This window comes from Mauremys reevesii, linkage group 19, assembly GCF_016161935.1.
Source record: "Mauremys reevesii isolate NIE-2019 linkage group 19, ASM1616193v1, whole genome shotgun sequence".
NCBI lineage: Eukaryota > Metazoa > Chordata > Testudines > Geoemydidae > Mauremys > Mauremys reevesii.
In genome coordinates this window covers 8,371,489-8,386,833 of record NC_052641.1, presented here as the reverse complement: position 1 = coordinate 8,386,833, position 15,345 = coordinate 8,371,489, and the positions used below count along the sequence as shown (strand labels likewise).

At 46.5% G+C, this 15,345-nt stretch overlaps 1 protein-coding gene across 1 annotated transcript in view; it reads right to left on the bottom strand.

Moving 5' to 3' along the window:
- Positions 1 to 1,412: 1,412 nt before the first annotated feature.
- The window catches only part of CACNA1B (calcium voltage-gated channel subunit alpha1 B), a 484,205-nt gene continuing 470,272 nt past the window's right edge, over positions 1,413 to 15,345 (bottom strand). Inside the window, exons 48-50 of the mRNA XM_039506170.1 lie at positions 12,542 to 12,749; positions 11,958 to 12,157; positions 1,413 to 4,985 (exon numbers count right to left, since the gene is read on the bottom strand). Coding sequence (XP_039362104.1) covers positions 4,446 to 4,985; positions 11,958 to 12,157; positions 12,542 to 12,749 — 948 coding nt within the window. The 3' untranslated portion in view covers positions 1,413 to 4,445. The remainder of the gene's footprint in view (positions 4,986 to 11,957; positions 12,158 to 12,541; positions 12,750 to 15,345) is intronic.

Sequence of the window (15,345 nt, the reverse complement as noted above, 5' to 3'; positions counted from 1 at the left end):
AACCTCTTACACTGCCAAACAGACCTCCTGTGTCTTGAAGCTCTGTTTGATTTCAATGGGAATGTATATCTGAAATAGTATTACTGGAGACTGTTGCTGGTTGTGGGAAGCAGAGGATTCAGCATGGCAGTTAAGGGATTAATGCCTAACACTGCTCCACCTCCCTGAGAGTAACATGCATGTGTAAAAATGTGCATTTGTCAATCTGCAGGGAACAACTAAAGATACGATCAATTTCTTACAGCATTCAACCTGGCTAATGCCATTTTGCTGCATATTGGACTCCAAGAACTGTAAGCTTAGTACAATTAGGCAAATTCACAAACAGATCCTTTAAAAAATGAGCATCTGCAGGGGAACACAACCAAAGAGCGGATCAATTACTTATGGCATTCAATCCAGGCAATGCACAGGTTCCAAACCCAGCAGGGACCATTGTGATCATCCAGTCAGAGAACTGCCCCAAAATAATCCCTAGAGCAGATCTCTTAGAAAAACATCCAGTCTTGATTTAAAACTAGTCAGCGATGGAAAATCTACCACAACCAGGGCCGGCTCCAGGGTTTTTGCCACCCCAAGCGGCAGGGGAAAAAAAAAAAAGCCGCAACTGGCAGCACTTCAGTGGCAGCTCCACTGCGCCGCTTTCTTCCTCGGCAGGACTTGGGCGGCAGGTCCTTCCCTCCGTGAGGGACCGAGGGACCCGCCGCCGAATTGCCGCCGAAGAGCCGGACGTGCCGCCCCTTCCGCTTGGCTGCCCCAAGCACCTGCTTGCTCCACTGGTGCCTGGTGCTGGCCCTGGCCACAACACTTGGTACATTGTTCTAATGGTTAATTACTCTCACTGTTATCAGTTTGTGCCTTATTTGCAGTCTGAATTTGTTTAGCTTCAACTTCCAGCCATTGGTTCAGGCAATCTTGCTCCATATGAAATTCCACCAATGGTAACCGGCATCTTGGACTCGTCATATTGACAAGGTAAATTTCATAATAACGACTCTTCCCTAGCGAGATCATTAGAATGAGCAACGTTCTCGGGATACTGATCTCCCATTCATCAGGCACACTGCACACACCACCTGTGGATCTGTACGGTTTTTGCTAAGTTTTTATTTTAATTCAAGGACTTTGCTTCATACAAAATGTAATTGTAGAAACAACTGCAGAATTCAAAGTTTGGCTGATAAATATTACTCAGGCAGCAAACTAGGCAATCACAGAACCCTTTTTTTTTTTTTTTTTTTTTTTGTAAAGTTCCAGTTGTGTTGCATGGTTGGAACTTTTATCATTTTTAACACTGTTTTTTAAATATAAAGTTTTGCAACAAACCCCCAATTTATATCAAATATAATTAAAAATTAACAACTGATGAATACATTGTATCAAAAAAGTACGAAGATAAACATTTTCCATGCACATACTTTATATATATATATGTATATATTTTACATGCAAACATTACTTATTCAAAGTACAGCCACTACGAGACTGGTTCTGGATGCAGAAAACTGGTTGGTGCAATTCAAGTTTGGCAACTCACTATGAGAATTCTGGGAAATATTATGTGTGTGTTTAAGAGACAGCGCACAGGCTGTAAAAAATATGCAAACGGGGTTATGAACAACTGTGGTCAGGCTCTTCTGTCATTGTCATTTGGAGAACCCCCGCAAGAGATTAGTGGGAAGTAGTCAACAATGTTCTTCTTTGTGGTCTATACTATATAAGAATTTAAATGATCCAATGCCATCTATTTCTGTGAGATTCCAGCCATCTTATTTATATGAGATTGTGGCTTTTAATATCTAAAATGATGCAGGAAGGGGAAAGGCAGGGGTGGAGGAAAAGACAAAATAAATGAATACAGGGAGAACATTTCCTTTCACTTTCCAATGTGGGTACAATGGTTGCATGCACTATCAGCCATACTGGTTTTTTCCTCCTTTACTTCTTGGAGTAAAATAGTAATGTTTTCTTTAAAATTTCAAAGAAAGTGTTTGTGCCTTCATACAAGGAAAATGTATAAAACATTTGGTCACAATCATGCTGAAGCCTGAAACAGGAAAATCCAGCAGGTAAAGCTACAGAATGGATGAAGGTCTTTTTGTTTGTTTTGTTTTGATTTGTTTCCTTAAGTGTCATCATGTTGCATAGCCCTACAATTAAAAATTACATCTGTTATCCATAATGTACCTCTCGGCTAAAGCACGTCCTTTCCTCAAAGTGCACAGATATATAGAGATATAATAGAGATGAGTTGGTTATCTTTTAGCAGAATCCAGGGATGAGATTGGCCAAAGCTCCTAAAACAAAACAAGGTTCAATTTTTCTCAACATACAGGTTAGAGGAGACGTGGACGACCACCCAACACCTGTCTCGCTCCCCTTTGGAGACTTTGCCGATAGTGGTAGATGCCTTCTGAGCCATTTTCTGAAACGTGTGATACCCCTGCTAACAACTAAACTGGGCCCATCAGGATTGCTGCTCCTCCCAAGTACCCGCTCATTCTACAGTCTTGGTGTCCCATGGCTTGGTCACTATCTCAGGCCTACTCCTTGCCAACATTCTGACCACTGCCTCTTTTGTTGTGTGGCCTTGCAGGGTTTGCCTTCTCCCCCATTCTCCTCCCTCACTCTTCTCCATGCCAAACCCCTGGCCGCAGCACGTCCAACAGTGGCCACGCAGCGGTTCTTCCAGCCCATCAATGGAAGGTCTGCCCATCTTTTTCTTTAACACTTTCCTCCCCTTCTTGTCATTGTCTTCTCCAAACGCAGAAATCCGCACTCACGCACAAAAAGGAAATGATACAACATAAAAATACAGAAATCTCATCCCTGAGAGTCGGATTTTTTTTTTCAAACAGGCAATAATAGCAAGGCTCTCTCCAACTGCCCTCGACACAAACTACGCACCATGAAACGTTGCCAGAGCTTTCACAACCAAGTTAAGACTAGACATGCAATGTGAAAGTCTCTCTTTTTTTTTTTTTCCTGTAAAAGCATTGCTGCTGATGCTGTACTTCTACCTGCATTTCTCCTGCAGGATCCTAAATTCTATTCACCGAGAAAAGGCCGATTTTGTTTGCCCCGATCATTCTCCTCCCGCTCCTCAACAAAATTATTTTAAAAAGATTTTTACCCTCCCCTTTGAAGTTTGCAACCTGGCTACTTGAAAACACTGTTCAGAACAAATACACGTGGCATTGTATGCACAGTAGATATCTGAGCCAAACAGATCTTACAGGCTCTTCCTCTCCCTTCCCCCCCGCCTCCCCCACGTTCTCAAGTTCTGATGCGTTGAAGCAAGAGGGAGCATCATCGCTGTGAGAGATTTCAAAGGCTAGGCACTTAGTAGTGAACAACTGGAGCATTCAATAGAAACAGTGGGACCTGGAATGACAATTGGACTAATTTTCTACATAAAGTTTTTTTTTCTTTTTTACTGTACAATTTACAAAAATGCACACAATGAAAAGTTAAAGTTCTATCTAATAGCTTGATATAAAACCAATTCCTTTTCTCTTTTCCTTTCCACCACCCGCTTTTTTTCCCTTTTCTTTTTTTTCTTCTTTTTTGTTGCTAAAATCAAGCTTATATTGTAAACAAGACAAAACATTGAGGGCATGTTGCAGTTGACAGGAGATGGGGGGACGGAAACAGAAGTCCCAGCAGCAAGGAAACAGTCCTTACCAAGTAGCTTTATCGGGTGTCAGTGTGAAGGACTCGACGTGGACAAAGAAAAGAAAAGAAATCCCCAGAGCAGCGTGTCGAAGCAGAGAGTCCTGGGCGACACAGTGCTTTATCAGCTTGAAGGTTTGTTACTGGCTCCATTGAAAACGATTGCTGTTGTTGAACACTGAGTCAAAGGATTGTCCCCCATTCTGATTTGGGTTTCTCCTTTCCCAGTGCGTTTCCCTCTTCCTCTTAATGTTTGAATGAGATAAAATACAGGTTCGATTTTGTACAAGAGCGTCAATTTCCATCCCCGACACCCGCTCTGACCGGAAAATTAAAACAAAAACAACCACCCACCCAACAAAAACTATGGATCGACAGTCCTTTTTCTGCTGTCAAAGTTCAGACCGTCCCACAGCTCTGTGCATACATTGCAGATTTGGCATCTGGTATATGTCATTTAATTAGACAAGGCAGTAGGCAGGTGAGAGAGAGAGAGAGAGAGAGAGAGAGAGAAAGCACTCCCTCCGCAATAATGATCTTCAATTATTTATTTATTTTGTCTAGTGCAAAAGGGGGGGGAAAAAGGAGAAAGAAAGAAAAGACAGAGGCTGAACGAGCGTCTCAGATGGCGTCGGGTTTGGAGCAGTTCTCGCCAGCGGCTGTTTCTTCCCCTCCGTGACCCCGGTCACCATGTGTGTCTGAGCACACAGCCCTCCAGATGATAAAACTCATCGATTCCAAACGCGTACACCGGGAAGGGGGTTGCCTTTATGCTAGCACCAGTCGTCCTCATCGGCTTCGTGGTAATAGCTACGGGTTCTGGCGCACGTCCCAGGGCCCGTGCTGAGGCCCAACGTGTAGTGGTAGCCATTGGGAACCCTGCGGATTTGGTGAGACTGGGAAGTCAAGGACGAGACATAAGAAGTCCTTGAGGACCTTCCTGAATTGGTGGCGACAGCCTCCTCGAAGGTGAGCGTGTCCTCGGGCACGACACGGTACGGGCTGTCACTGTCGTCGCGGTGTCCAAGGTAGGGGTCGGAACCAATGCGGGCCACCGGGGAGCGAGAGTGGCTCTGAGAGTCCCCATGCAGTAACGCATTATGCTCAGACAAACCTCGGCTCAGGCGCCCCGGGGAGAAAGCGGGCAGGCTGGCTTGGAAACTGGTGAAGTGCACGGGTGAGGAGTTGGCGGTCTTGTAAGTGATGCTGGGGCGGGGGGTCAGCGGAGTCTGCGGGAGCTGCCTCCGCCCGCGGCACGGGGTGCTAGCACCAGATGTCGACAGCAAGGGGCTCCCATTAACTGAACCACTACCCTACATGAAAATTGGAACACAGCAAATCAAAAATAAAAAAGGAAACACCAGACAGACACAAAGGCACGCGGGTAAAAAACAGAAGGACAAGCGACAGGAGGGAGAGACAAATCACAAGAGGAGAGAAAAAACGAAAAAGAGAGAGTTTAGACAAGCACAGTCAGGGGAAGGAGGTTATAGAGAAGCAATTAAAACAGAGATATAAAGAGCTGGAAAAGTGCCGTGAGTGATAAATCAGAACAGAAACAATCAGAGCATTAGTAGGACGCAAAACCAGCAGACGGCTCCAACAGAAAGGGACACTGTCCAGAGAAAAGGCATACACACCAATCATATTCTTTCCCAGCTCCTTACCTGAGATATTCAATGGAGCCAGTAGGAAAATGTTTATTATTTTCCACAAAACAAATTGGAAAAAAACCTTTAAACTCTTTCATATATATATATATTTTAACATTCTGCAGTCTTTTTCAGGTTTTTAACACCTGAACATTGTCCATTTTTTGATTTTCTGTTGAAAACTGAAAATATTTTAGATTTTTGGTAGTGCGATGAAAATTTCTGTTGAATTAAAAAAGCCATTTTTCATCACACACACACACACACACACACACACACACACAAAGATGAAAATGTTTTGACCAGCTTGACTTTAAAACACCTGGGATCATTAAAGAGAACACTCAACAATCTATTTACTTTTCACTATTTATGCTGTGCATTTACTTTGTGGGTCTCAAGCTGGATGGCAGAGGAGACAGGTCAGTTTTACACTGTTGGTGAAATAATGTTTTTATAGCCTGTGAGTCACTTTGTAGAAATCAACAGAGTTACGTTGGTGTGAAATTGGTGGAAGCAAAAGGAGAGTCAGGCATTTGTGTTGGTGTTTGTTTGCAGTGTCACATGGAAGCATATGAATTTTCTGAAGTATTTTTACAAACATTTATTTCTTGTTTGGTTGAAGCGACCTGACAGCGCCCTTTAACTTTGGAAGTGACGCTCTTATATTATCTATCTATCTATCTATAATATACACACTCAACTGTCAGGTCATTTCAGTTCTTATTCTGCCATACACATTTTTTCCATTACATTTTTGTAGATGGATTGAGTGGTAGTGAAAGATAGCGGCCTTTGACTTCTATATAGCAAAGTTACCATAGACAATAAAGGGGAAGGGATGCAGATCAGGATAAGTAAAGAAAACATCAGAGATCTTCTGATCAATTTTAATGAATTCAAATCAGCAGGGCCTGATGCTATTCACCCCAGGGTGCTGAAGAAATTAGCTGAAGAAATCTCGGAGCCACCCATTGGCAATAAAATTTACAAACTCTTGGATGACAGGCTTGGTCCTGGAAGACTGGAAAAGGGCCAACGTCGTGCCCATCTTTAAAAAGGGGGAAGAGGAGGAGCGGGGGAACTATAGACCAGTCAGCCTGACTTTGAGACCTGGAAAGCACTAGAGCAATGTATAAAACCTTGGATTTGCCAATACCCGGAGGATGGAGGGGTGATCACTAGCAGCCAACATGGATTTCCTAAGAACAAATCATGCCAAACCAGCTTGATTTCCTTCTTTGACAGGGTAACTGGTTTGGTTGATAGGCGGAATGCAGTGGACATAATATACCTGGACTTCAGCAAGGCTTTTGACACAGTCCCACATGACATTCTGATGGGGGGGAATAGCTCAGTGGTTTGCGTATTGGCCTGCTAAACCCAGGGTTGTGAGTTCAATCCTTGAGGGAGGGATTTGGGGATTGGTCCTGCTTTGAGCAGGGGGTTGGACTAGACGATCTCTTGAGGTCCCTTCCAACCCTAATATTCTATGATAAGTAAGCTGGAGAAATGCAGGCTTGCCGAAACTACCATTAAGTGGATACATAATTGGTTAAACAACCACAAACAAAAAGTAACTATTAAGGGAATGATGTCAGATTGGAGGGAGGTCTCAAGTGGGGTTCCATGAGGATTTGTTCTGAGCCAGGTGTTGTTTAACATCTTTGTTAATTATCTGGATGTAGGAATAGAGAGTGTACTGATTAAATGTGCAAATGACACAAAGCTGGGGAGGGTTGCCAACACTTTGGAGGATAGAGCTAAAATTCAGAGGGATCTTGATAAATTGGAGAACTGGGCTATAGATGACAAAATGAAATTAAACAAAGACAAATGTAAGGTGCTACACTTAGGGAAGAAAAACCAAATGCACAAATACAGAATGGGGGATAGCTGACTTGGGGACAGCACTGCTGAGAAGACGCTGGGAGTTGTGGTGGATCACAACCTCAACATGAGTCAACAATGCAATGCTGTTGAAAAGAAGCAAATGCAATTTTAGGTTGCATTAACAGAGACATAGCATGCAAGTCACCGGAGGTGATAATATCGCTCTACTCGGCGCTGGTTAGGCCTCAGCTGGAGTACAGTACCCGGTTTTGGTCACTAAAGTATAGAAAGGATGTAGAGAAACTGGAAAGGATCCAGAGGCGAGCGACAAAGATGATCAGAGGGATGGAATGCATGTCATATAAACAAAGGCTGAAGGAACTGGGTATGTTTAATTTGGAAAAAAGGAGATTAAGAGGGGACATGATAGCGGTCTTCAAATACTTGAAAGGCTGCCATAAAAACGATAGAGAAAAGTTGTTCTCTCTTGCTACAGAAGGCAGGGGAGGCAGAATGGTTCCTGAGATGCCAAATTACAGTCAAGATCACCACCTCCACCAGGCAGCGGTGGCTTCTGGGACCCAGTCTGCTGGAGCTGGCAAACATCAGGACAAATGCTGTGTGCTGCTCAAGTGACACAGAGACAGTCCCTTCAAACTAGCAGACTTAGGCAAACAGAGATTGTGTTGTTCATTCCATTAATGCTGAGTGGGGGGGATAGGAGTCAGCTGATTTATTTATTTATTTATTTATTTTAAAGCAGGGAGGGCCAGAAATCAGATACTTTTTGAGGTGTATAGGCAAAATGCTTCCCAGGCCTGGCAAAATCTGCTAAGCTAGGCATGGCTCCTGGTTAAAGGTGGTGTCCCGGAGGGAAGGGAAGAGCTAACAAACAGAAGAAGAAGACGACAACGACCCTTGAGCATTAATAGGCAGATTACAACAATGCAGAAACCAGCCCAACCAAGCTTCTCACAGGCCCCTCATCAGGGCAAACATCCTCAGCTCATTAGGGCAGAAACTCTACACTGACTGCACTGTTTATTTTTAAAAAAATCCATGTGTTCCAGCGTGACCAAAGGGACATATTAACAGGTCCTGTGTGAGTCAACTGACATGCATCGCTTGGGGGGCCTTTTTAATGCTATCCTGTATGGATAGGGTGACCAGACTGCAAGTCTGAAAAATCGGGACAGGGGCTGGGGGGTAATAGGCACCTATATAAGAAAAAGATCCAAACATCGGGACATCTGGTCACCCTATGTATGGAGAACATACATGGACACTGGAATGACATTCTTCGTCCGTCCTTCCTAAATCAACTCAGGCATTTGTTTTTAAAGAGACACACTGGGCAAACCCTAAAAATCGATGGAATAGTGGGGACAGGGTAATAAGGTGTCATTGGAGCTCAACACTGAATGATTAACAACTTCGGGGAACCTTTTTGTTTATAATTACAATGTGCGTTGCATTTAATGCTCTAGTATATACACATAGAAGAGGAGAGGTCCAGCAACCCCACTAACAATAACAGAAGTAATCATCTTCCCTTCTCTCAAGGAGGAACAGCAGGATCAGAAAGAAAATTCATCTGCAGAGCAGCTGAGTATGAAATAGGGTACATTTAAGGATCGTAGTAGCTGGAGATAGAAAAGACTTGTTTGATCACTGAATCCATCCCTGTGCCTGGGCGGGGCCTGAATGTGTCAGACACCAAACAGATATCTCCTTGGCATGACTAGCTGAAGCTCCCTGGTCACTGAGGCCTTGGCTACACTGGCACTTAACAGCACTGCAACTTTCTCGCTCAGGGGTGTGAAAAAACACCCCCGAGCGCAGCAAATTACAGCGCTTTAAAGCGCCAGTGTAAACAGTGCCCCAGCGCTGGGAGTGCGGCTCCCAGCGCTGTAAGCTAATCCCCACGGGGAGGTGGAGTACCTGCAGCGCTGGGAGAGCTCTCTCCCAGCGCTGGCGCCGCGACCACACTCGCACTTCAAAGCGCTGCCGGAGCGCTTTGAAGTTGCAAGTGTAGCCATACTCTGAGGTTTCTACAGCACAGAGAAGGCTGTTGGCTTAACTGGAATCAAGCAACTTGTTACTTGGGGTGGGGTGGGGAGGGGGATTACTGCCACTTGGTGACAATTGCTGAGCGAATGAGGTAATTGGCTTAGCAAAGTGGAGGATGCATATTTGGGAGGAACAGGATGTAAAGGGGAAGGAGTTCAGAGGGTGTGCTGATACCTATGCTACATCCTGCCACGTTGGGAAATTGAGGATTAAAGGAACGGAGGTAAAAAAGAAACAGACTGTGGGTGGTGATGACTCAGAGACCATGAAAACAGGCTGGGTAGCACTGCTCCTGGGGGAGCCTGAGAAGCACCCTGTGACACTTGGTCTTAGCCAATAGACCAAGAAGTGGATGATTTTACAGAGCGTGTTCCATACCTTAAGTGCGCCAGTGTGTGTTGCCAAGCAATGCGGTAGGGACTAATGAGGCATTAAGCATTCAGTTACCGTCCACACCCAGCCTCCGAGATCATAACCTGTTTTGCTGCTAGGAATCATGAAAGTACAATGCGCCAGGAGAGAGGAACAGAACAGGCGAAGAGGTGGAAAGATCTGTTACCTTGGGGGTGGCACTAGTTATTATAGAGACTGCTTCTTTTTCAGCCTTTCTTACTTTTATCCCATGGGCTCTAACCCACGCAGCAAATGCAGCCGGCTTTCCTTCCCTCGGAGCCATCCATTTATCAAGTGACGCTGCTGCGGGGATGTGTGTCTGTTCCAATGACAGAACCAGTCAGCCCTCCTGAGACGGCCTGTCAGTCACACTCAGACTGCAGCTCTAGGCAGATTTCTAAGTGTGGTCACAACTTTCTCTTCCCTAGAACTAGCGCTAGACAGCGTTTTGAGACCCACTTAGGGCTCACTCTGGCAACTCAACTTCCATCCAAGTTCTAGTTTTTTCCTACATCATGTTAGCTGGTTCCCTGCTCCCGTAGAGTTGATGTATTTGTGGGTGGATTTAGCACGGGGGTAAGGTGCCCATCCTAGCTCCTGTTTCAGAATGCTGCTGGAAATGCTCCTATTCCATGAAGTTTTCCAGCTGCAAAGACGGGACCATGCTGGAGGCCATCTTCTGCCCTCATTCGCCCCTGCTGAAGTCAGTGGTTGCACAGGTGTAACTGAGGGCAGGATTAGTTCTCTGGGTTCCCTCTCTCTGCACTGGACTGTACTCGCTTGTATTCTGGCGGTCTGGATTTATGTGGTTAGTACAACTCCATTTCTGCATAATGCCCACGAGTGGCTTCTGGCTCTATGCAAAGTGTGGCAATAGGCGCTGGGTTAATATCTCTATCTCCTGGAGAGAGAGAGCGCAAAAATCAGCAGTGCAACCTTCCCATTCTGCCCTGCCAGCCTGCCTGGGCTTAGACCTGGTGGGACAATGTCCCCAGGAGAAGTGAGAAGGTAGTTCAGTCTGCAGGCACCACTTAGTTCTTGGCCTCTCTCCTGACACTGCCAACAAGGGTGCTGACTGGGAGGCATGGACCCCTGTTCTGTAGGAACTGGGCTGAAACCATGTGATGTTATGAGTGTAATATAATATCTCATTGAAAGATGACAGGGCCAGAAAGAGTTAATTAACTCACAGGCTGACCTGACCCATGCACGAACTTTAGAGACTTGTTAGGAAAAATATGTAAATGAATAGAGCTTTGAAATGCAAGTCTGCATTGTTAGAGGTAGAAGGGTAGATGTTTGCTCAGGTCTTGTGATGTTAGCAAATAAGTCTTGTCTATCGCTATAGCTTTGATTCGAAGATCAAAAAAGGAATATTACCTTTTGGGCTAATACTTGAGTGAAATAGTATTATTGTCCATGTGTCTCTTTGAAGGTTGTGGTAACCTGTATCTGAACTGTTTAATGAATAAATTACTCTGTGCTAATTGCCAGGATGTTTGGAAGAAGGAGTTAAGCCTATTGTTTTCTCAGGCGGAAAGGCTGCTGGAAATGTATAAGAACCCTGGGACACGATATTGCTTCATCTCAGATCTGCTTTGGGTTTCAGGAAGGGGAAAGCCATAAGGATTGAGATGCCCAGTCACTGACTGGAGTGACCCTGAATGTGGACATTGGACTATAACCTATGGACTATTTTTAAAGGACTTTTGGCAACTACAAGCTCATCTCTACTATGTATCTGAACCTCAAGAATTGAATTCAAGTCTGTATGTATATGGATCTTTTAACCAATCCTCTCTCTTTTATTTTTTAATAAATTTTAGCTTAGTTAATAAGAATTGGCTCTAAGAGTGTATTTTGGGTAAGATCTAAGTTATAATTGGACCTGAGTATGTGGCTGACCCTTTGGGGTTGGAAGAACCTTTTCTTTTATATGATGAGATAAGATTTTCAGTAATCATCATATTTGACAGGTGTGTCTGAATGGAGGCCTGAGGCTGGGTACTTTAAGGGAACTGCGTTGTTTGGACTTCCAAGTAACCAGTGAGGTACTACAGACGCTGTTTTGTGCTGGCTTGGTAAACCTGAGTATTGGAATAACCACCAGCTTCTGGGGTTGGTCTGCCCTGTTTTGTTTGCAGCTCACCATAATTGAGTGACCTCAGCTGGCTCCCATGGGGCAGCACCATCACAGACCATCAATTCATTTTGCAGAAGGCCTCCAAAGAGTCATCAGATGTCAACAACCCTCAGTCACCTGCCTGGATCTGAACCAGGCTCCATCTCCTATTGCCCAACCAGTCCCCAACCTCCTCCCGCCTTGAATCTCCTCACCTGTCTGTGGGGGCCTGGCTCCAGCCCCCCATTGGGCGAGGTGGGCCTGCTGTGATCAGCTGATTTGGGCTGAGAACGGTCCCGGCTCCCGTAGCGGTCGCAGGAGTAGAAGCGCTGTTTTTCAGAGGAAGAGGAGGAGTGCAGCTTTCTCTCTTGGGACCTGCCTCGTTCTTGCTTCTTATCCTTGGAAGATGCCTCACCTGAACGTGCCACCAAAATAAAGTAATGGGTTGGGGCTGCAATAACCACAGAAACATTCCACTTGGGGCCGAGCAAGTTCAAGGACTCTGGGGGTCCCACGTGGATCCTCTCAAATGGAACTCCCCCCCCCACACGTAGTGTAAGCCTCCCTGCTGGGCACCATTGCTCATAGTGGGGGGAAATGGCCATAAAGGCCCCCCCCCCCTTGGGGGTACTGTCATCCATGGGGAAAGGCCTCAAGGGAGCTAACTGAGCTGGGGCATCACGCTCCCGCCCAAGTCCCCATCCCCTCATCCTGACGCATGAAGAACAGCGGTTTGGGAGGAACAATCATCACGGTTCTGTGGTGTGAACGAGAGACGACAAGGTGGAAAAGCCTTTACCAGCATCCCCATCAGCCAGCTGGTTGGGTGACCTGTCCAACGACTTCTGCTTCTTGTCTCTCCGTCGATGGCAGCGATGGTGATGGTGATGATGAGCCTGGTCCGGGGGCATGCGCTCCAGGGAATACTCGTACAGGTGCATGGCATGCGGGCGCTGCGGCGTCAGCGTGGAGATGGATCGCTTCATGGGGCTGGTGTCTGGGATGGGCTGCAAAGCACAGGGAGGGACGGGGGAGTGGGTGGGAGAGGGCAGAGATCACACTGCAGTTAATTGGGTGTCTTCCAGAACGAGGGAGTTTTGCAGGGCTGGGGTGAGGGGAAAAGACAGAAAAGGTTAATCAAACAGAATGGGAAAGGACAGAAGCGGTTGCACAATGAAACATTTAGTGCTAAATGTGTGGAACGAATGTAGTCGGCGATACCTGAATTGGGCTTTATTGTGAATTTTGTGACAACGCAATTACTGTAGCCATAGAGGAAGGCACATCATTTAACATCAGCCACAATACGCAGTGTTCATGTGAGTCATCAGGAAGGACTAAGTAGAATCACAGGGCAGGCATGACATCTAAATGTTTCGCAAAGATAATACGCCAACGTTTGTTTCACCCAGTGCAATTCCAGAAACTGCACTATTCCCAGTGCAATACCAAAAGAAATAAGCAGGTGCAAAAAGCAAGAAAATCAGTACTAATGCTGTGTAAGTGGGGCAGAAAGACAGGCCATGCTGTCCAGTGGCTGTAGTGAAGGACTGGGATTAAAAGAAGGTGTTACGTCAGGCCTGGGCTAAGCCTCTTGCACTGTATGAGTTCAAATATGTGAGTTGGCCTCCTTAAGAACATAAGAATGGCTATTCTGGGTAGACGAATGGTCCATCTAGCCCAGTATCCTGTTTTCCGACAGTGGCCGGTGACAGATTCTTCAGAGGGGATGACCAGAACAGGGCAATTATCCAGTGATCCATCCCCTGTCGTCCAGCCCCGGCTTCTGGCAGGCAGAGGTTTAGGGACACGCAGAGCACGGGGTTGCGTCCCTGGCCATCTTGGCCACTGACGGACCTATCCTCCATGATGACCTCCTGAGGTCCCTTCCAACCCTGAGATTCTATGATTCTATGAACTTCACTCATTCTTTGTTGAACCAAGTTATACTTTTGGCCTCCACAACATCCCCTAGCAACAACTTCCACAGGTTGACTGCGTGTTGCATGAAGAAGTACTTTTTTATGTTTGTTTTAAACCTGCTGCCTATTAATTTCATTGGGTAACCCCTGGTTCTTGTATTATGTAGACAGGTAACTAACACCTCCTCTATCATATCCCGCCTTCCCTGGGGAATAAACTGCAACAAAAAGTGAAAACTAGGGAGCCAAATTCTCCTCTCAGTAAGACTGGTGCAAGCCCACTGATTTTCCATGGAGTCACATCGCTTTAATGGAGGAGACTTTGGCTCAGGACTTTCATTTAGTGGTGCATTTTTTTTCCTTTCGAGTAGGAGAGAAAGAAACGGTCCTTTCTCTCCGCCTCCAATGTCTTCTTCACTCCACGGGACCAGCTGCCTGTTGGAAACATCATATGCTATGGATAAGGCTAAGATTTTTTCACAGTTATTTTTAGTAGAAGTCACTAACAGGTCACGGGCAATGACAAAAATTCACAGAGCTCGTGACTTGTCCATTACTTTACTACACAGCACTGGGGGCAGGAGGAATGGAGTCCCATGGGGGGGACTGGGAGGCCGAGCCCCCGCAATGGTGGGGGGCACAGCCCTGACTCCAGCAGCCACAGCGGGGGGCACAGCCCCAGGGGGCACACAGCCCCTGCCCCAGAGCTGGCCCAGCTGCGTGACAGGGGTGTGCAGCCCCCACTGCAGCCCCCGGCAAGCCACGGCCACAGGGGGGTGGGGCTCACAGCCCTGGGAAGCTGCAAGTAGGGTGCGCAGTGTGGCTTTGGCGCACGATCCGGGCTGCAGCCTCTGGCCCCGGCTGCAGCTCCCTGGAGGAAGCAGCGGGGCTGGAGCTGCAGGGTCCTGGTTCCAGCCAGCCCCAGTTGCAGGGACGCACAGTCCTGCCTTCTCCTCCTGGAGCCCTAGAAGTCACAGATGTCCAGTAAAGTCACAGAATTCGTGACTGCCGTGACCTCTGTGACTAAATCGTGGTCTTAGCTATGGATCATATTGTTGCTGTGGGAAAGGGAGCTTCTCTCCTAACACCTGCTGGGGGTCCTTGCAAATCCATTGGGGCTCCCCCTGCTGCTTTTCAAGATCTTGTAACCACCCCTCTTCTGGCTGGTGAAGGCTAGAGGGGATTCCCTGCAGACATTAGCCAGTGCCAATCCTTAGCTGGCTATAAGCCTTCCAGTTCCTCTCTTCACCACATTCCCAGCTTGGGAACAAATGACAAGAACTTTGCATCAAATACAGGCTTCCTGCAGGCAATGTTGAGCCTTGTCCCTAGGCCAGCGCCAGACCTGGCCTTGGTGACCTCCCCCTTTACAATCCCAGTGTCTCACCAGTGCAATATAAGGTTGTCAATAGACAATGGAGACTTCATTACACTCTCCACCCCCTATCCCCACTGCCACCATATCCCTAGCCCTGTCTTTCTAAGAACAGCAGCTCCCCGCTCCAGAGCATTTCACCTGTTGCCAAGGTGCTGCAGGAGAAAAGGCAGATCCATCATGATGCAGGTTCAGAGCCACAAGGTGGCTGAAGGGGAGACTGGTGAGAAGAGGACCACTCTGTATGCTGGGAGGCCCTCACGAAACAAGACTTCTTGGTTTTGTGAAGAACCAAAGTGGAAATCC